We start from the raw sequence: 23,206 nt of genomic DNA on the forward strand, positions 1-23,206 counted from the left end.
AACTAGTACAGCCACTATGGGGAACAGTGTGGAGATTCCTTAAAAAACTGGAAATAGAACTGCCTTATGACCCAGCAATCCCACTGCTGGGCATACACACCGAGGAAACCAGAATTGAAAGAGACACATGTACCCCAATGTTCATCGCAGCACTGTTTATAATAGCCAGGACATGGAAGCAACCTAGATGTCCATCAGCAGATGAATGGATAAGAAAGCTGTGGTACATATACACAATGGAGTATTACTCAGCCATTCAAAAGAATACTTTTGAATCAGTTCTAATGAGGTGGATGAAACTGGAGACTGTTATACAGAGTGAAGAAAGCCAGAAAGAAAAACACCAATACAGTATATTAATACATATATATGGAATTTAGAAAGATGGTAACAATAACCCTGTATGTGAGACAGCAAAAGAGACACAGATGCATAGAACAGTCTTTTGGACTCTGTGGGAGGGGGAAAGGGTGGGATGATTGGGGAGAATGGCATTGAAACATGTATAATATCATATAAGAAACGAATCGCCAGTCTAGGTTCGATGCAGGATACAGGATGCTTAAGGCTGGTGCACCAGGATAACCCAGAGGGATGGTATGGGGAAGGAGGTGGGAGGGGGGTTCAGGATTGGGAACACGTGTACAATCATGGTGGATTCATGTTGATGTATGGCAAAACCAATACAATATTGTAAAGTAATTAGCCTCCAATTAAAATAAATAAATTTTAAAAGAGATAAATAAAAAGAAAAAAAAAGAAAATGGCAGGTAGGGAGTTCTCCCATAGAGGTCTCAAGAGATAGATGAAATAATTCATTATAAAATGCCTATCACAGTATCTGAATTATGGTGGATAGTGAATGTATACCACAGGGCAGTGGAAAAGGAGGCCAAAATTAGAGGTCCATTTTGGCTGACCTTACTGGAAAGCCACAAGCATCTCCAAATAACTATATCTATGGACTTCTCCATATTATTTTAATGAAAAATTATATAAGAAAATTCCTTAAGTATCTTATTAATGCTCCACCTTACACAATACCCTCTTATGTATAAGATCTAATTCACAGCAACCTAAAGAATTATTAGTCAAAAGCTATGCTACCAACATGATTTTAAAAACCACAATAATAGGCATTTAGTGATTTTTTTTCTTTTTTAATTTACATTATCAGAATTCGCATTATAATTCTAATATTTATTACTTGAGAAAGAAGTTAAAAAGGACAACTGACCAAAAATAAAAAAGTGTATCCTGAGGAACTTAAACAGTAGGAAGATAGAGAATAAGTTGAAGTTAATCTGATAGAAAGAAATGAATCTGAAGTTCCCTTGGTAAGATCATCCTACCCATGGATCCCAAAAGTAGGACTTAGGGAATAGTTATAAAATCCACTACACAGCACTTTCATCTCAGAAGAGTTTAGGAATCAAGATCTTAAACAACTATAAGCAAGCAATATTCATAAATATTTCCTTTCCATCCTAGACCAATTTAAATTCCACTTAACTAGGGGCCTTTAGTATACTATCCATTCATTCATTCATTCAACTTTGCACAACACTGAAGAATGTACTGGAATACAAAAAATAGTATCAGAAACTGCCTTGAAGAAATAAGATCAATACTTACAAAAAAGTGCCTTGACAGAAATATAAATAAAATATTTATACAAGAAGGACCAAGAAAGCATTAGGAAATATATGAAGGGAATCTGGACACATGAAAACCTGAAAGTAGGGAAGAAAGAAAAAACTATAGATGAAAGAACAAGTATAAGGCAATAACAGATGTCAATACAGAGATTTACAAGAAGGAAGCATAAAAAACTGAAATGATCAGAATATTAGATATAGATAGACTACAAAGGCCTTAAGTTCCAGAATAAAGGACTGGTACTTTGTTTTGCAAGAATATATGGATAAGGAGAGAATAAAGCTTTTAAATTAGGAATATTAATCTCATATAATGATTAAAATACAGAGTAAGGGGGAAAAAAGTATCAGAATAGCTACTGGACCATCACTGAGTCACTATTCTATACAGCTGAAATTAATACAACACTGCAAATCAACTCTACATCAATAAAAAGATAAATTATAAAAAGAAAGGCTATAGGATTTAATTATAGAAATTATTTATAAGATAGAGATTGTTATAAAAACTCATATCTACCCAGCTTGTAGTAGAGCTAAATAATTATATACACATTTAACTCCATAAACTTAATTCTTATGACTGAGCCAAAAGATAAAAGGAGAGACAGATTTCATCCACCCAATTACTCAAGCATTTATTCCCCAAAGTCAACATGAGATGAGATGGGAGCTATGATTCTACATTCTCTCATCAGTCTCAATTCTCTTGTGCCTCTCACAGAATGAGCATCACGATTCTAATGTTAAAAAAAGATATGGATATTTTTCATATAATATATCCTTTAATCTGAAGTAAACCACTTCATCGAATATTCCATCAAAGAAAAAGAACACAGTAATTTGTTCTAGCATTGCTCTAAAACTGGCTGTGTTAGACTTGATGAAAGATACATTGTACTTTATGTGCTACTTAAGAAACCTGTAAGAATAACTGGCTCCATTTTTGCTTCACATACTGACTTTAGAACCTAACCTCTGCTTAAAGCCTTTTCTCTTCCTCATCTTAAGCATATAAAGTGTACTGGAGGTAGCAAAACAGAGATTTAGTCCAAAACTATTCATTGAGGACACAGAATTTCCTAAAACTAGTGAAATATTTCAGGGAGCTAAAACCAAGCAAAGAAAACAAGCTCTCTGTGGGTGGGTAAGGTTACAGAAAGCACAGCCACAAAGTGCAAGACAGCTGAACTCCGTGGAACTTAAATGTGAACAGGGTAATAGACAAGTTGGAGGGCAATTATGAAGATCTTGTGAGCACGTCGTTTTCTTTTCCCCCATAACCATTAAATTCTCTCTCTGAATCAATATTTTGATATAGTATTATAAAATTCTGACAACCTATGTGTTAAAAAGTCTTTTATAACACATAAATTTGCTAAAAACTAGATGAACACTTTAAAAGACAGAAATGTTCTTACTTTTAAAGTACGAACTTGTGTTTGCTTTCCTAATTGGTTAATACTTTGGCCACCTGATGTGAAGAAATAAGTCATGTGAAAAGACCCTGATGCTGGGAAAGACTGAAGGCAGGAAGAGGACAACAGAGGATTAGATGGTTGGATGGCATTACCAACTCAATGGACATGAGTCTGAGCAAACTCCGGGAGTTGGTGATAGGCAGGGAGGCCTGGCATGCTACAGTCCATGGGGTCGCAAAGAGTCAGACATGACTAAGCGACTGAACTGAACTGAACTGGGTAAAGTATTTCCAAGTCACATGTTAATTTATCCAACATCTACTGAGCACTTACTATCCAGGCACAGTGCTGGATGCTATAAGTACAAAATGAAATAAAACATAATCCTTGTTCCCTTCAAGGAGTTAATAATCTAATAAGGGAGACATACTATAATTAGTGTAATCATGTTATAATCAAAGTACATACAAAGGATACTATGAAAGCAAACAAGAAGGTCAGGAAATGCTTTTTTGAAGAAGTATTAAAGTGAATTTGTAAGGTCAGGTAAAAGCTACAGCCGTGCTTTCTAACTTGGTTGTGCACAGAACCACATATAAAGTTGATGTCTAGGATTCACTTTAGATTTTGTGAATTAGACTCTCCAGGGGTGAAAATGAAGAATCAGTATTTTCAACAAGTACCATAAGTGATTCAGAATCACAGCCAGGTTTTGTTAGCAGTAAGCCAGAAGTATACAGACAACTATTCCAGGCAGAGAGAATAGCTCAGTACAGTCAGAGTAAGTGAAATACAGACAGAAAATCAAAGAGAAATCAGAACAAGAGTACTGATACAACTAATGCGATATTTCAAACAGGATCTAAAGAAGTGATGCGAACTTCTACAATAAAGGGCAATCATCTATGTCATATGTTTTGGGAAATGATTTCTGACATGAACTAGTTTCTTACTGAAGTATATGGAAAAGCTAAATGCAAATATTTTGCATTAAAAGACAAAGCAAAATGCTCCTTTAAAAAAGCAAACAGTGTAAACAATATACAGTTATACTCATAATTTTTATTCAATGCAGACACCAGTCATTTTTCTCAGGATACACAGGATTGTACTGCTTTAACTTGAAAATGTTCATTAAAGTATAAAATAAATTCAAACAGTATTTTGAAATTCCAGCATTAAAACTGAAAACTGCTCTTAATGATTTTAAGTTTCCAGACTATTATTTCATAATAGCATATTACTTTCTGACTAAAATTTACTTATAATTGTATTTTTACTCTTAATTCCAGGTAGAAGTAAAGCAGGAATAAGTCATCAGGAAGAAGAATATTCACCATAATAGGTTAAAAGTCAAACAGAATCTATTCCATTGATCTCTGTTTGCTAAGCAACAAATAGTTCAAATCATCAACTATTTAAATCTCAAATTCATTTCCCAACAAAGACTTCATAATCAAGGATATAGAGAGGAAAGCATCTGACACAAGAATAAGAAAATTCTTTAGAAACCTTGGAAAAAACCTAATATATAAAATGCAAGCCATGGTTATACTCTTTACTAAGAAGTCCTTCTAGCTTAAATTCTTCTAAAACTTAAATCATTTAAACAAATCATTTAAACCTTCAGTTGAGTTCAGTTCAGTCACTCAGTCGTGTCCGATTCTTTGCGACCCCATGAATCGCAGCATGCCAGGCCTCCCTGTCCATCACCAACTCCCGGAGTCTACCCAGAGTCATGTCCATTGCATTGGGGATGCCATCAACCATCTCATACTCTGTCGTCCCCTTCTCCTCCTGCCTTCAATCTTTCCCAACATCAGGGTCTTTTTAAATAAGTCAGCTCTTAGCTTCAGGTGGCCAAACTATTGGAGTTTGAGCTTCAACATCAGTCCTTCCAATGAACACCCTGGACTAATCTTTAGGATGGACTGGTTGGATCTCCTTCCAGTTCAAGGGACTCTCAAGAGTCTTCTCCAACACCACAGTTCAAAAGCATCACTTCTTTGGTGCTCGGCTTTCTTTATAGTCCAACTCTCACATCCATACATGACTACTGGAAAAACCACAGCCTTGACTAGATGAAACTTTTATTGACAAAGAAATGTCTCTGCTTTTTAATATGCTATCTAGGTTGGTAATAATTTTCCTTCCAAGGAGTAAGCGTCTTTTAATTTCACGGCTGCAATCATCATCTGCAGTGAATTTGGAGCCCCAAAAAATAAAGCCAGCCACTGATTCCACTGTTTCCCCATATATTTGCCATGAAGTGATGGGACCAGATACCATGATCTTTGTTTTCTGAACGCTGAGCTTTAAGCCAACTTTTTCACTCTCCTCTTTTACTTTCATCAAGAGGCTCTTTAGTTCTTCCTCACTTTCTGCCATAAGGGTGGTGTCATCTGCATATCTGAGGTTATTGATATTTCTCCCAGAAATCCTGATTCCAGCTTGTGCTTCTTCCAGCCCAGCATTTCTCATGATGTACTCTGCATATAAGTTAAATAAGCAGGGTGACAATATACAGCCTTGACGTACTCCTTGTCCTATTTGGAACCAGTCTGTTGTTCCATGTCCAGTTCTAGCTGTTGCTTCCTGACCTGTATACAAGTTTCTCAAGAGGCAGGTCCGGTGGTCTGGTACTCCCATCTCTCCCAGAATTTTCCACAGTTTGTTGTGATCCACACAGTCAAAGGCTTTGGCACAGTCAATAGAGCAGAAGTAGATGTTTTCTAGAACTCTCTTGCTTTTTTGATGATCCACGGAATGTTGGCAATTTGATCTCTGGTTCCTCTACCTTTTCTAAAATCAGCTTGAACATCTGGAAATTCACAGTTCACGTATTGCTGAAGTCTGGCTTGGAGAATTTTGAGCATTATTTTACTAGTATGTGAGATGAGTGCAATTGTGCGGTAGTTTGAGCATTCTTTGGCATTGCCTTTCTTTGGGATTGGAATGAAACCTGACCATTTCCCGTCCTGTGGCCACTGCTGAATTTTCCAAATTTGCTGGCGTACTGAGTGCAGCGCTTTCACAGCATCATCTTTTAAGATTTGAAATAGCTCAACTGGAATTCCATCACCTCCACTAGCTTTGTTCGTAGAGATACTTCCTAAGGCCCACTTGACTTCACATTCCAGAATGTTTGGCTCTAGGTGAATGATCACACCATCGTGATTATCTGGATCATGAAGATCTTTTTTGTACAGTTCAGTCCTTCTAAAACTTAAACCATTAATTAAAAAAAAAAAAAAAAACCTAATGACTTATAAGGGACTTCCCAGGTCACTCTGGGATAAAGAATCCGCCTGCCAATGCAGAAGACATGGGTTTGATCCCTGGGTCAGAAAGATCCCCTAGAGAACGGAATGGCAACCCACTCCAGTATTCTGGGAAATCCTATGGACAGAGCAGACTGGCAGGTACAGTCCATGGGGTTGCAAAAGAGTCAGACATGACTTAACAACTAAACAACAACAAATGAATAATAGATAGGACAAAGATTCATTCACCAAAGTGAAACCTACTGCCAAATAATGCATAGTAATTCCCTGGAGGGGCACATTTGGTATAGAAGGAATAGCAGTTAAAAATCAACAGACTAACCACATACACCTATTTGAAGAGAACAAATAATAGTAATCAGCTAATGACAAGAATAATTCTTATACTTCATATAACAAATCATCCTTTCTCAGCCCTAATGTACTTTTTAAAAGTGATATTACCAAGATGCCTTAATTTCCAGATGAAACACAGGAATTAAATTATAGTTACAATTATAGGCTATAGTTGTCAGCTTGTTAGGTTAAAATGATCTATTGATATAGACTGTAAATTTGTTTCTTGAGTCATGCACTGCTTCCTTTCTGCTCCTACAGCATTTTATACATACTTCTATTCACTTTATTTTAAGTACCTAAGTCCTATAAAAAAAAAAAAACAATGAAATTAAAAGACGCTTACTCCTTGGAAGAACAGTTATGACCAACCTAGATAGCATATTGAAAAGCAGAGACATTACTTTGCCAACAAAGGTCCATTTAGTCAAGGCTATGGTTTTTCCAGTGGTCATGTATGGATGTGAGAGTTGGACTGTGAAGAAAGCTGAGCACCAAAGAATTGATGCTTTTGAATTGTGATGTTGGAGAAGACTCTTGAGAGTCCCTTGGACTGCAAGGAGATCCAACCAGTCCATCCTAAAGGAGATCAGTCCTGGGTGTTCTTTGGAAGGAATGATGCTAAAGCTGAAACTACAGTACTTTGGCCACATCATGTGAAGAGCTGACTCATTGGAAAAGACCCTGATGCTGGGAGGATTGAGGGCAGGAAGAAAAGGGGACAACAGAGGATGAAATGGCTGGATGGCATCACCAACTCGATGGACATGAGTTTGAGTGAACTCCAGCAGTTGGTGATGGACAGGAAGGCCTGGCGTGCTGCAATTCATGGGGTTGCAAAGAGTCGGACACGACTTGGCAACTGAACTGAAATGAACTGAAGTCCTGTAAAGAAGGTGCTACCATCACCAGGTAATAGCCAAGGAAACAGGCCTAGTATGGCAAAGTGACTAACCAAAATCACCACTGAACCACTGAACCCAGATTTCAAAGTCAGATCTAACTGCAAAACTGCTTCCACACTGCCTCACATGGTAGAGAGGAACCATAGGACTAGATGAATCACACCTAAGTAACCAAACTGACTGCAGTTTCTTCTATAACTGCTTCTGAAGTAGCTAAAATAGATCTATCATATCCGACAAACCAAAGGTGGAGGACAGATATTTGCAGGTGGAGGTGTGGAAGCTCTGCTTAGTACCTGAGCTCCCTCATACAATTAGGGAATATATCACTTTACGAGTCTTCACAGAAGGCAGAGGACCCCTCCCTATACAGAAGCCAACAATGCCACACGGTCATTCTTCCTGTCACCCCTGCAGCATGCACATGAGCACTTAATCTATGCTCTGCCAACATGACATTCCCATCAAGTACGCTAAATTAAAAGCTGGAGATGGTAAGAAACTGGGACAACAAAGGTCAGATTTTGGCAGCAGTAGCAACATTAAGTTTCCAAAGGCAATGGTGGCAGCTGTGTAATAGCTGAGTCTGCTGCTGCTGCTAAGTCGCTTCAGTCATGTCCGACTCTGTCCAACCCCATAGATGGCAGCCCACTAGGCTCCCCCATCCCTGGGATTCTCCAGGCAAGAACACTGGAGTGGGTTGCCATTCCCTTCTCCAATGCATGAAAGTGAAAAGCGAAAGTGAAGTCGCTCAGTCATGTCCAACTCTTACTGACCCCATGGACTGCAGGCCACCAGGCTCCTCTGTCCATGGCATTTTCCAGGCAAGAGTACTGGAGTGGGGTGCCATTGCCTTCTCCGAGTAGCTGAGTCTGCTACTGCTGCTGCTGCTGCTAAGTCGCTTCAGTCATGTCCGACTCTGTGCGACTGCACAGACGGCAGCCCACCGGGCTCCCCCGTCCCTGGGATTCTCCCGGCAAGAACACTGGAGTGGGTTGCCATTTTCTTCTCCAATGTATGAAAGTGAAAAGTGAAAGTGAAGTCGTTCAGTCATGTCCGACCCTCAGCGACCCCATGGACTGCAGCCTTCCAGGCTCCTCCATCCATGGGATTTTCCAGGCAAGAGTACTGGAGTGGGGTGCCATTGCCTTCTCCGTAGCTGAGTCTAGCCTTCAGCAATTTGAGGCTGCATTCCTGTCATCAGACTGGTTTTATGCTATGATTTTTAGACACGTCTTTTCTGTTACATAGTCTCTCCTGTTTCTGACTCTTCAAGGGCTCAACCCTCCCAGCAAATTGGTAAACTAATCAATATGTTTTCAACAAATATCTTTTCTACTTGAATCAGTCAGAATTGCCTTCTGTTACCTACAATTAAACCCAGACTGAGGCACTGAATAATTAAATAAGGGACACTGAACAATTACACTTTATCAAATCTTCCTACCTTAGTATTTATTGATTGCTGTTTTATATAATTTGCCATTATAGTCTTAAATTAAAACTACTTTATACATGACAGTGTGCTGTAACAATAACAAAATAACTTCAAATTAGGTTTCTTTATGTTTTTAAAAACAACACAAATACACAAATATAACAACAGTCATCTACAGGCAATTTTCACTGAGGTTCAGAGTTAAGCTTTATTAAGAATTCTTACCTGTCAGGAATACCTAGCCTCTTGACACTTCTATAAACGGAAAGAGTATTTGCAACATGTCGATAATTAAACCAGAATCTGGACGTACAAACCTAAAGTATCAAAACAAATATATTATTTGTAGGAATCAAAATAAACTACAGAGTTACAAAATTACTTCTAAGTAGGATATAGAGATGCCTAAAAAGTGTATCATAATCAGGCCTACAAACAGCAAAGCACCTAAAGAATTGTCAATAAAACCAACCTCCCTAGAAAGAAGTCTTTCATAACTGGTCTTAAATTAAAAAAACTATTCAGCTTAAGAGAAAACAAATCTTTGTGGAATTTAATCAAATATTGAATCAACTTAGTTACTCTCAATTTATGTGATCCTATAATGTTCTTATTCCTAAAATATTAAATTTTTTAGAATCCAAGACAAGGAACATAATCTCATCACAGAATAGAAGAGAAAATTAACTACACTGGGTTATATACTATTCCTTTCACTCTGGATAGCTTCCTAATTTTAGTTGTGAAAAATGTAAGATAGAGATAAAAACAGAGCACAGAAAATGATTTTATATGCACATAAGAGAATGCATCTTAAAGAAGCTGTTGAACTGAACAGAAAACCAGAAATGATTCCAACAAACTTTACACTTGAAAAAAAAAAAAAAACTGATCCCTAAAAAAGACACCAAGGATACAAGGAAAATCTAACACAGTGCCTCAGAAGTCAGCCCTCTCGGGCATCTATTCCAAGGAAAAACCAGAGACTGGGGTTGGTTGGTAGTGTACCTACTTGCTAAGCATCCTACCTCCTATCACATACTTCTACTGATGGTTTAAGTATAATGACAGAGAACATCACAAACGTTCTTGCCCCTGCAAGTGGAAAGGAACTACAAGCCTTTTTTTACAACGAATTTTCAACCTGGAATCCAATAAGGAAAACACTAAAATTTTTGACTACATTAAAGAAAAAAGTACCATATAATCCTAACAGAAATGAAAAACTTGAAATAATTATAACTTAATAAGATGAACAACTCCATTCTGAAAAATGGACAAAGGATGAGACCAAGCATTTTATAACAAAGGCATTAAAAATGGACAGTGAAACTTTTAATAATGCTCAACTTCTGTCATAATTTTAAAAACATAAATCAAATTGATAACCATCCAAAAGCCTGACAATTCATATTATTGGGAAGACTGTGGAGCATGAACACTCATATCCTACTTAAGGGAAGGTAAACTAATATAAACCTTCTAAGAGGGTAATTTGCAATTTACACCAAGTTTTACAATGTACTTATTTTTTTTGGTTCATATAAGCATGCAAAATCAATGATCAGTGATCAATGCAAAGAAACAGAGGAAAATAATAGAATGGGAAAGACTAGAGATCTCTTCAAGAAAATTAGAGATACCAAGGGAACATTTCATACAAAGATGGGCACAATAAAGGACAGAAATGGTATGGACCTAACAGAAGCAGAAGATATTAAGAAGAGGTAGTAAGAATACACAGAAGAACCATACAAAAAAGATATTCATGATCCAGATAATCACGATGGTGTGATCACTCACCTAGAGCCAGACATCCTGGATGTGAAGTCAAGTGGGCCTTAGGAAACATCACTACAAACAAAGCTAGTGGAGGTGATGGAATTCCAGTTGAGCTATTTCAAATCCTAAAAGATGATGCTGTGAAAGTGCTGAGCTCAATATGCCAGCAAATTTGGAAAACGCAGCAGTGGCCACAGGACTGGAAAAGGTCAGTTTTCACTCCAATCCCAAAGAAACGCAATGTTAAACAATTTTGAAACAACCAAACAACAGCACTCATCTCACACACTGGCAAAGTAATGCTCAAAATTCTCCAAGTCAGGCTTCAACAGTACGTGAGCAGTGAACTTCCAGATGTTCAAGCTGGTTTTAGAAAAGGCAGAGGAACCAGAGATCAAATTGCCAACATCCACTGGATCACTGAAAAAGCGAGAGAATTCCAGAAAAACATCTACTTCTGCTTTATTGACTATGCCAAAGCCTTTGACTGTGTGGATCACAATTAACTGTGGAAAATTCTTAAAAAGATGAGAATACCAGACCACCTTATCTGCCTCCTGAGAAATGTGGAAAAAATAGCTAGAACTGGACATGGAACAACAGACTGGTTCCAAATAGGAAAAGGGGTATGTCAAGGCTTCATATTGTCACCCTGCTTATTTAACTTATATGCAGAGTACATCATGAAAAATGCTGGGCTGAATGAAGCCCAAGCTGGAATCAAGACCGCCAGGAGAAAGATCAATCACCTCAGATACGCAGATGACACTCCCCTTATGTCAGAAAGTTAAGAACTAAAGAGCCTCTTGATGAAAGTGAAAGAGGAGAGTGAAAAAGTTGGTTTAAAACTCAACATTCAGAAAACTAACATTATGGCATCTGGTCCCATCACTTCATGGCAAACAGAGGGGAAACAATGGAAACAGTGACAGACTTTATCTTTTTGGGCTCCAAAATCACAGCAGATGGTGACTGCAGTCATGAAATTAAAATTTGCTTGCTCCTTGGAAGAAAGCTATGACTAACCTAGACAGCATATTAAAAAGCAGACATTACTTTGCTGACAAAGGTCCATCTAGGCAAAGTTTGGTTTTTCCAGTAGTCATCTATAGATGTGAAAGTTGGACTATAAAGAAAGCTGAGCACCGAAGAACTGATGCTTTTGAACTGTGGTGTTGGAGAAGACTCTTGAGTGTCCCTTGGACTGCAAGGAGATCCAACCAGTCTATCCTAGAGGAAAGCAGTCCTGAATATTCATTGGCAGGACTGATGCTGAAGCTGAAACTCCAATACTTTGGCCACCTGTTGCAAAGAACTGACTCATTTGAAAAGACCCTTATGCTGGGAATGATTGAAGACAGGAGAAGGGGACACCAGAGGATGAAATGGTTGGGATGGCATCACAGCCTCAATGGACATGTATTTGAGTAAGCTCCAGGAATTAGTGGTGGACAGGGAAGCCTGGCATACTGCAGTCCATGGGGTCCCAAAGAGTTGGACACAACTGAGCAACTGAACTGAACTGAACTGAAGCATGCAAAAATATGTATTAAAGGATTTTCACTATACTATTGCCTATATTAGCAAAAACCAAAACCAATAAAGGTAGAATCAAAATCACTACCCATCAGTATTACTTTTTTCACCATGAGTATAGATTATATAACTTTCATTAAACAGAGACAAAAATGTTTTAATCAAAGCAAATCCTGAAACTAAAATGGAATCCAATTTTCTTCTATCTCCCTCTGGTGGCAAGTTTTCTCAGTCATATTACAAGAGCAAAGGGTCATTTCATTTACCTCTGCTCATCCAGTCAAGACTAAAACTAATTCAAACTAGGAGGGTAGGAGGGCAGGGGGAGAGGCAGTTGGAATATATATATATATTTAATTTGAAAAAATAACATTGAAAGAAATGTATGTTTTATACTTTCAACTCGGCCCTTCCTGGTCAAACATCATAATTTTCCATTTAAGAAAATACAATTTACTGAAGTCTCACTCTAGTAAATCTGGGTTAACGTGTAAAAATGTTAGTTGCTCAGTCTTGTCCAACTCTTTGTGACCCTATGGACTGTAGCCCACCAGGCTCCTCTGCGCATGGAATTTTCCAGGCAAGAATACTGGAGTGGGTGGCCATTCCCTTCTCCAGGGGATCTTCCCAACACAGGGATCAAACCCAGGTCGCCCCAGTAGCATTGCTGGTAGATTCTTTACTGTCTGAGCACCAGGGAAGCCATTAATGTGCAAAATATTGCACAAATATGAAAACAGCAGTTGCGAAATACTCAGTGGTAATTCTTTTTCACCCTCAGTTTCTCTATGGAGACCCAGGTTGCTGAGATTAGAGAGGGGCTGTTTCAAGAACATGGAAGTTCCCAGAACAAGGAAGAGTTTAATGTGTGTGTGGTATAAGCTAACAGGCTTCTATTCTAAAGGAGCCTTCTGGAAATTAGCTGTCTGCACGTAGGCAGCTATTCCCTCTTTTAAGAATTTCCATAGAGCGACTAACTGGAAGTGTCCTTAAGTTTCCTACACTTTCCTGGTGGCTCAGAGAGTTAAGAATCTGCCTGCAATGAGGGCGACCCAGGTTCAATTCCCAGGTAGGGAAGATCCCCTGGAGAAGGAAATGACAACCCACTCCAGTATTTTTGCCTGGAAAATCCCATGGACAGAGGAGCCTGGCACACTACAGTCCATGGGGTCACAAAGAGTCAGACACAACTGAGCAACTAACACTTTAGTTTTCTACAAAACAAGTTATCTTCTCAAACTGGTGGATCATGGCCTGCTACCTCACAGTTTTGTCCAATTTAAGTGATCACTAAAACCTCTCCTCTTATCATGAGCAGCTTTTGTTCAATTCCTTTATAAAATCTCTTGTGAGGTGGTAGCATATAAAAGCTATTTGTTCCTGAAGAACAAGAAAATGAGTCATGAACCCGAACAAGGAAATGAGTCATAAGACATGTTACTATTCTATTTAATCACAATAACATAAAATTAATCTGTCTCCTTCTAAACATTTCTGTATAACTTGAATTTTCTACAATGATCATTTATTTTTGCAAACAAAAAAAAAAATTTTTAAGAAAACAGCCAAAGTAGAGAGTTTCTATAAACTAACATTATAGATAAGAAATATTCAATGTAAGTTACTAGTTTCTGTCATTAAAATACCACTACACTTCATAAAATACTTCCCTTAACAACAGGATCTCTAGCTTATCTTTCTATTTATTTACTCATCACCACTTGACAGATATACTGGAAGCAAATAATATTATTAGTTGATGTGCTCAATTTAAAATATAGCCATATTAATATAATTTCTGTTACAAAAAATAAATTTTATTCTTAAGAATTTGACTCACACAAAATTTCTCAGACACATATCTAACGTAAACAAGGTAAACCTTTATAGAATACATACCAAAACTGCCCAGTTGTTTGTATGGCCACTTCTGAAGAACTGTTCTGCTTGATCCTAGTAATCAAATAATAGCAAAAAGATTAGAAGAAAATCAAATTTCCCAGAATAAAGACTGATAAAGGGCAGTTAAGATACATGGAATTTTTAGTTTCAGTAAGTCATCACAACACAAGTTTATAAATTTCTAGTATTTGACTTTATGAAAGCCAAAATAATTTTACTTGGGGGGTTATTGTGAGAGGGGCTGTTTTTAAACATTTTATCTCAAATAGTCAGCTCTTCCTCATATGCTTCCAGTTTTCCATTCAGTCTTTAAATTATGAATGACTTATTTCATGTCTTCATTCTACACATAACAATATCCTTCCTGCTGAATAGGAATAAATATTGAATGCTTCCTATTATTTTATTTGAACTCACCAAAATGTCTGATTGAATACATTCTCTACCATACTTCCATGTACCATTTTACTATCTGTTAGAGTAAATCTTAATTACATTTGCCATCATGGAACATTAAAAATCTCAATGTCCAATACCATCCAGACACCTAATGAATATGATTTTTATTATATATTAAAATAACAGTGAATATAAACCATAATGATCTCAGATCTGCTCCTAAACAGCATTAATTATGAGAACAATCAGACTGCCTGGATTCAAATCTGGATCCTACTACTTACTAGCTGTATAAACTTAGGAAAGCTGCTTAACTAACTTCCTATGCTTCTGCTTCCCCATCTATAAAATGGTAGCATTATCTGACACACAGAATGTAGGAATGGTGATTGGAATATATAACTGCAAAACATATATTAGCTCTTTTAATTTTCAGCTAGGAAGAAAATTTCCAGAAGAATGAAATTAAAAAATCACTCGAGTGCATGTGTTGTGTTATATATATACACCTGTTACGTCTTATGGACAATCCAGAATGAACTTTTTGGCCAACCCAACCCAATATATATCTCTTTATAAACTTCTCAACAGTTGAATAGATGCTAAAGAAAGCAACGTGCATTAGTAAGCTAGGAATCTGAAGATCTGGTTTCAGCCCAGATCCTATCCCTTACCTGGTTGTGAGACTAGACTGTCATTTAGCTCTCTGGACTTGATTTTCCTCATGTAGAAATGAGAACTGACCCAATAATCTCTAATGTCACTTCTAGCTCCAAAATTCTCACATTGTTAAGACTTCAGTGAAAAAAACTGAGATGTCAAAACTCTTCTGTGATTGTTAAGATAATATAGACACTACAAAGTTATTCAACCACATATGGTTACTGGAGCACCTATTATGTGCCAGGTACTATGTAATGTACAGTGATTCAAAAATCACTTAAAAAGCATGCTGCTTTCTCTCAAGAATCCCTGAGGTCAATAAAGACAAGCATGCAAACACATTACACTACAATATAACATTCATTCATTCATCACATTCATTGGGTACCACGTGCCAGCTACTGTTCTCAATGCTCAGAACACAACAATGGGCGAAACAATGCTAGTACTTGCCTCCAAAGAGGTTACATCAAACAGATGAGGATAAACCTCAAATTCTCTAAAGGTAAGATATACAGTATCATAAAAGAGTATAATAGGGGGACCTGACCTGGGGGGAGCCCAGCAGGGATGTCAGGGGAGGTTTCTCCAGGGAAATTTGGGTTATGATTCAACAGATAGAGAGGGAAAATAATTCCAGACAGAGAACATTACCCAAACGCCAGAAGGGACCTTAAAGGTTCTAGAAACTAAAGGAAAATTAGCATAACTAGAAGTTTTAAAGAGAGAGAGGGGAGATAGAACCAGCGTGCAGGCAGGAGCCTATGGGTCATAACCAAGATTTAGCTCTTTATCCTTAAAACAACATGAAAGTATATATAGGTGACATGGTCAGATTTCTGTATTTAAAAGTTACTCTGGCTGAGGCTTAGAGAACAGACTGGATTGAAGAAAGAATGACCTGAGGCAGACCAAGTAGGCAGCTATTGCCCTATAAACGAAAGATGATGGAATAATAGTGAGTACAAAGTGCACATGGGTTATAATATGATAGACGAGTGCTACACTAGCCAAGTGCACACAGTACAACAGTAAATGCAAGATAAAGAAAAGGAAGGTTCTACAGGGGCTAGCTTTTACTGCATTTTAGTAAATGAGCAAACAAAGAAACAGGGAGAATAACACAACAGAATGTTAAAAAGCACCGCTATGTAACTACAAAAAAGAGTAATAATATCCAAAACAAAGTATACAGAATAATCTGCTAAATATATAAGAAAAATAGAATTTCTATACATATTTATATTATCTAAACAACATGCTTCATAGTGAATATATAAATTAGCAATAATTCATGAATATAAAGAAAGCGTGCATGCTTTCTTTTTAAAATGGTAGAGTTGCGTATTTAAAAAGCTTTCAGCATTAGTCTAAGCTCAACGTCTGAGATCAGTCCTGGGTGTTCATTGGAAGGACTGATGCTAAAGCTGAAACTCCAATACTTTGGCCATCTCATGCGAAGAGTTGACTCATTGGAAAAAGACCCGGATGCTGGGAGGGATTGGGGGCAGGAGAAGAAGGGGACGACTGAGGATGAGATGGCTGGATGGCATCACTGACTCGATGGACGTGAGTCTGAGTGATCAGAGTGAACTCCGGGAGTTGGTGATGGACAGGGAGGCCTGGCGTGCTGCAGTTCACGGGGTCGCAGAGTTGGGACACGACTGAGCGACTGAACTGGCTGACTGACTAACGTCTGAGATGGTGGGGAGAATGGGCTCCTATATGAAGACTGGGACGTAGGCAGAGACTAGATCATGATGTTTACACTTTACTCCGTCCAAAAACACTAAAAGTATGCAATCTAAAGAATAATCTGATCAAACTTACTTTGATGAAGACTAAAGAGAAGGAATTTGGAAGCCTGAAGAAAACAAGATAAGGTTACTGAAATAATCTAGGCAAGAAAAGACGAGGGCCTGCATCAAGTCAGTGGAACTTAAGAAGTGAAAGCAATTTTAAATATTGAGAATACAGAATTTAGTGATGATTAAAATGTGAAATAGAGGAGTTCTGTTTTGTTTTTTTTTTTTAATCCTAGGTTTCCAGCATAGGAGAAACCCCGTAGGAGGTGGGGTAGGTCCGAATATAAAACTTAGGGCACAAATTTTCAAACGTCTGCTGTTCTGAAAAATGATGCTAGAGATGTAGGCTGCAGAACTGGACTAGAGTATTATCAGAGTACAGGGGAGAATAAAGGCTTTATATCTGGCCAGAACTTAGTGTGAGTCAAAAATAAAACACTGTACCCATCTGATTCCTAGTAGAGCGTTGTAGTTTGGTAGCGGGGACCTAGGCGCGGCACTCTAGAGCTGACCTTTCACCTAATAGGGACTGCACGCTCTTCGGAGCAAAGGATCACGCCCTCTCCCGCCGCTCAAGACTTGATTCTTTTCATTCGCCATTTTAAAAGGCTGAAACAGACAGTCACTGTCCTCTCCTGTTCCCTGCGACACCCTCCCCACAGCACCGTCAGCTTCCAGGAGGCTTCCCTCCGTAGCTGTGTATCGGACATCTGCTGGACGCTGACGGCCACGACACAGCTGTCCCCCGCAGGGCCCTGTCGTTCAGAGGGCCTGACTCCTACCTCGATCTGACTAGCGGCCAAGCTGCCGAAAGGCAAGAGCAACAACCCTGCCAGAGTAGTCAAACCCTGGCTGAGAAAACAGGTGTCGACCATGTTTGCCGGCTTCAGCGCACCTGGAGAGGCGGGGCGAGTGCCGTAAAGCAGCGCGGGGCGGGATTTGCGTAGTTTTTTTTCCTTTTCTTTGCGACACCTGCCCCGCCTCCTAGAGAGCGGCTCCCTCGCCAGCTTTCGAAAGCCTGCGCTTCCCGCAGTCGTTAGTTTCCCCGGTAGCTGGGACTGAGTCTGATCCTTGAACTAAATTTTCAGGTTTTGTATTATAAAATGGACGTTTTAAAACTTTTTTGAAAAACAATGGAGAAAAACTGTGAGCCTGTAAACTTTAAGAAGCTATTATTTCCTTTTTTGGTTAGTGGTGCCCATTATTTGACTATATGAAACATGATGTGATGTAGAAGAGTAAGCTTTGGGATACAAAAAGGTAGTTAATTGGATCAATTGCAAAGGAAAACATGGGTGAGCGCTCCAACTCTTATACTTGGGGTCTATTACCTGTTAAACGTATGAACATGGAGAAATTAGTTACATTTTTGTTTATTTTGTAATTATAGAGCTAAAACATATCAGAGTCTGAGGATTCCATTATGTTTATTATATTCATTTAGTTTTAAATTCTGCTTTGCATCTAGCATGACATAAAAGTATTTAAGCTGCTTCATAATCTTAGTAATTTTAACATTCAATGTGACATGGAGTTCTGTCCCTTACTGAGGCCTAAGCCAAAGTAATTGCCCGTCTTTTGGGCAATACACAGTCTCTAAATTTTAGTATTAAAATCATATTATAAAGAGTTATCTTTGGACAGCTTTTTTTGCATTTCTGAATTATTTTCTTTGGATAATTTTCCTAGAATGAGTATCTTGAGTCAAAAGACACAAAAGCTTTAGTGGCTATGAATGATGTTGCTTTCTAAAGTATACTAATTTACAATGCCATCAAAATATGCAACTGAATACCAAAGTATACCATTCTTTTCCCTCTCAATTCCTTGGTGTAAAATGTTACCTAAGGTGGTTCTAGTTCTTTACCATCAGGACCTTATGTTGTTGTTTTTTTAATAAAATATCTGTATGTCCTCTGATGTAAAATTTATGTTCATAGCTTTATTTTACGTGTGCATTTGAATGATATATTTATAAAGAAGTGATATTGACCCTTGCCATAGTTTATGCTGTTGCTTTTCCCAGTATTGGTCTCTCTTTCTATTTTGTTTCTTTTGCTTTTGCACTTTGTATGATCTTTAATGTCAGGCTTAAATCAGATTTCAGTCTTTCCCTGATGAAGATAAGAAAGTAAGCACATGTCCAGCATGTCTTGTACCTGAATGCTTCAAGTTCATTTAGGTCTCAAATCAAAAGTTTTATTTCCTTTTAATTTTATATTTAACTCTTCAACTATCTGGAATATATTTTAGTATATTCTATAAGATTTTACAAGATGTCAATTGCTGCATAACAAACCACCCAAAACTTTGTGGTATGTCCATATCTAGATACACAAGGATGTAGAAATGGAGACGTGATTCCATGGGACCCATTGCAATAATAATCTACCAGTACTTTTATCAAAATTAGTATTTAATTATCCAATATAATTTTCTACATAATTCTAACCTTCCTTATTGACTCCTGATATCTCTTCTATTAAATTCTTATAAGAAATAGAATATTTCTGGACTCTTTTCAATTAAAATAATTGTCTAGTTTGTGGCCAGAGGTATGTTATTTTAATTATTGTTGCTTTAACATGTTTTGATATTTGACCATTAGGGCTAACCATTTCAGTATGCTTCATTTTTCACAAAATTCTTTGATTAATTCTCCTGGTAATTTCCCAACTGAATTTTATGATAATATTTATAAAAATTACTATTTGGGTTTTTTCAATGGGGTTATGAAAATCTCTTTAAGTTTGAGAGAAACTGACATCTTTATCATAGTCTCTCATTCAAGAATATCATAGTTTCATTTATTTGTGGTTCCTATTTTAAATTTCTCAGTAAAACTTTAAGTCAAAGGTCACTAAATTAAGCTAATTTGTAAGCATTTTTAACATTTGTTGTTATTCTTAATAGATTTCTTTTACATTATGTAGGAAGTTCAGTTCAGTCACTCAGTCGTGTCCAACTCTGCAACCCCATGAACTGCAGCATACCAGGCCTCCCTGTCCATCACCAACTCCCAGAGTTTACCCAAACTCATGTCCATTGAGTCAGTGATGCCATCTAACGATCTCATCTTCTGTCGTCCCCTTCTCCTCCTGCCTTCAGTCTTTCCCAACATCAGGGTCTTTTCAAATGAGTCAGCTCTTCATATCAGGTGGCCAAAATACTGGAGTTTCAGCTTTAACATCAGTCCTTCCAATGAACACCCAGGACTGATTTCCTTTAGGATGGACTGGTTGGATCTCCTTGCAGTCCAAGGGACTCAAGAGTCCTCTCCAACACAATTCAAAAGCATCGATTCTTCTGTGCTCAGCCTTCTTTATAGTCCAACTCTTACATCCATACATGACCACTGAAAAAACCATAGCCTTGACTAGACTAACCTTTGTTGACAAAGTAATGTCTCTGCTTTTTAATGTAGGAAACACATAGATAAATGATTATAAGTAATATCTATAACAGTATGTATTCTGATCAGTTATTGTTGATATGCAGGTCATATTTTGTGTCCAGCTGCTTTTTCATTATTTTAATAAGAATTATTTAATTATCTTAATACTCAAAATTATTTAAAACGTTTTTGACAAGTTGCTTTGGCTTTCCTAGTTTTACAATAATGTTATCTGAAAATTATCTTTTGTCTCTTCCTTTCCAATATTATTGCTTGTATTTCATTTTCATGGTTTATGTTATTATTTTAATATAATTCATAATATTGATAGCAGAAGACTCGAAGATTTTCTTGCTTCATTTTAATTTTAAAAGAATGGCTTTAGCACTTTTCCATTAAGTCTGCCATTAGCTCTTCGATTTGAATAAATACTCATTGTTGTGTGAAAGAAATAGATTTCTATTTCTCTTTTTTCACTGAACAACTAATTTTCAAGTATGGAGTGGGCAGTTTCACACTTTAATGTAGAACACATGAGCAGTTTTAAACACCACTCAAAGTGGGAAATAACAATTTTTCAATCTGTTAATATGTGAAATAGCATAGTTTAAAATTTGATTAGAATCGTTAGCCATACTCATAGATAGAAAAGCTATGACAAACCTAGAAACCTTATTAAAAAGCAGAGACATCACTTTACCGACAAAGGTCCATATAGTCAAAGCTATAGTTTTTCCAGTAGTCATGTACATATGTGAGTTGGACCATTAAGAAGGCTAAATGCTGAAAAATTGATGCTTTCAAATAGTGGTGCTGGAGAAGACTCCTGGGAGTCCCTTGGACACCAAGGAGATCAAGCCAGCCAATCCTAAAGGAAATCAATCCTGAAGATTCATTGGAAGGACTGATGTTGAACCTGAAGCTCCAATACTTTGACCACTTTATGCAAAGAGCCGACTCATTGGAAAAGGCCCTGATGCTGGGAAAGATTGAGAGCAGGAGGATAAGGGGGCGACAGAGGATGAGATGGTAAGATGGCATCATCGACTCAATGGACATGAGTCTGAGCAAACTCCAGGAGGTAGTGAAGGACAGGGAAGCTGATACAGAAAATAGATTGGTGGGGCCAGAGGCAGAGAGCAGGGGGTGGTTAAAAGAAGTGAAGGCAATTAAAATGTGTAAACTTCCACTCAAATAAATAACTCCTGGGAATGATTGCTATAATTAACAGTGAAAGTGAAAGTGAAGTCACTCAGTCGTGTCCGACTCTTTGTGACCCTGTGGACTGTAGCCTACCAAGCTCCTCTGTCCATGGGATTCTCCAGGCAAGAATACTGGAGTGGGTTGCCATTTCCTTCTCCAGGGGATCTTCCCGACCTAGGGATCGAGCCCGAGTTTCCCGCATTGGAGGCAGACGCTTTAACCTCTGAGCCACCAGGGAAGCCTATATTGTATATTTGAAAGTTGTTAAGAGAACAGATCCTAAAAGTTCTCATCACAAGAAAAAAATTGTAAGCATATGGTGATGGATGTTAACCAGACTTACTGTGGCAATCACTTTGCAATATATGCATATATCAAAGCATTATATTGTATACCTAAAACCAATACAATATATATGTCATTGTCCTCAATTAAAAAGAAGAATTATTAACCAGAGTGCATTCAGACTACAGTTCAGTTCAGCTATTCATTAAGTGAATAATTAACTTAGCAACTAAATGAGAAAACAAGCCTTTGAATATCATATCAAAATTATACACATCTATACATAATCAGAGTCTTTTCCGATGCTGGGAGGGATTAGGGGCAGGAGGAGAAGGGGACGACAGAGGATGAGATGGCTGGATGGCACCACCAACTCGATGGACGTGAGTTTGAGTGAACTCCGGGAGTTGATGATGGACAGGGAGGCCTGGCATGCTGTGATTCATGGGGTCGCAAAGAGTCGGACACACCTGAGCGACTCAACTGAACTGAACTGATACATAATCATGACTTCTCTAATAAAAGTTTTTATGCCTGAGCCTCACAGTAAATAAACCATGAAGTCTATCCATACTGGGTTTTATAATAGCCTTTTTTAAAAATTGAAGTAGAATTGCTTCACAGTATTATATTAGTTTCAGGTGCACAGAATAGTGGTTCAGTATTTTTATAGATTAACTCTATTAAAAGTTATTACAATATAATGATTATAATCCCCTGCACTATACAATATATCCTTGTTGCTTATGTATCTTATACATAACAATTTGTATCTCTTAATCCCTTACTCCTAATTTGCCCCTCCCTGCTAACCTTTCCCCTCTGGTAACCACTAATTTGGTTTCTACATCTGCGTGTTTCTCACTTTGCTATATACATTTGTTTGTATTACTTTTTAGATTCCACATGTAATGTCATATATATTTGTCTGTCTGTATCTCACATATTTTAGTAAAATAATGTTTTCTAGGTCCATTCACATTTCTCCAAATGTCATTCTTTTTATGGCTGAATAGTATTCCTTTTTGTGTATGTGTATGTGTGTATACCTACATGTATCACGTCTTATTCATTCATTTGTGTGTTGATGGGACACTTGGGTTGCTTTCATGTCTTGGCTACTATAAATAGTGCTGCTGTGAACATTAGAATGCGTGTATTTTTTTAATTAATGTTTCATTTATCCATGCTGTTT

General features: G+C 37.6%; 1 protein-coding gene across 1 annotated transcript in view; it reads right to left on the minus strand.

Moving 5' to 3' along the window:
* Positions 1–18,060, minus strand: part of PIGK (phosphatidylinositol glycan anchor biosynthesis class K) — a 155,781-nt gene extending 137,721 nt beyond the window's left edge. The window contains exons 1-3 of the mRNA XM_069594902.1: positions 17,912–18,060; positions 14,260–14,313; positions 9,268–9,359 (exon numbers count right to left, since the gene is read on the minus strand). Of these exons, the coding sequence (XP_069451003.1) occupies positions 9,268–9,359; positions 14,260–14,313; positions 17,912–18,004 (239 nt within the window). The 5' untranslated portion in view covers positions 18,005–18,060. The remainder of the gene's footprint in view (positions 1–9,267; positions 9,360–14,259; positions 14,314–17,911) is intronic.
* Between the last annotated feature and the right edge of the window lie 5,146 nt (positions 18,061–23,206).

This window comes from Ovis canadensis, chromosome 1 (assembly GCF_042477335.2).
Source record: "Ovis canadensis isolate MfBH-ARS-UI-01 breed Bighorn chromosome 1, ARS-UI_OviCan_v2, whole genome shotgun sequence".
Taxonomy (NCBI): domain Eukaryota; kingdom Metazoa; phylum Chordata; class Mammalia; order Artiodactyla; family Bovidae; genus Ovis; species Ovis canadensis.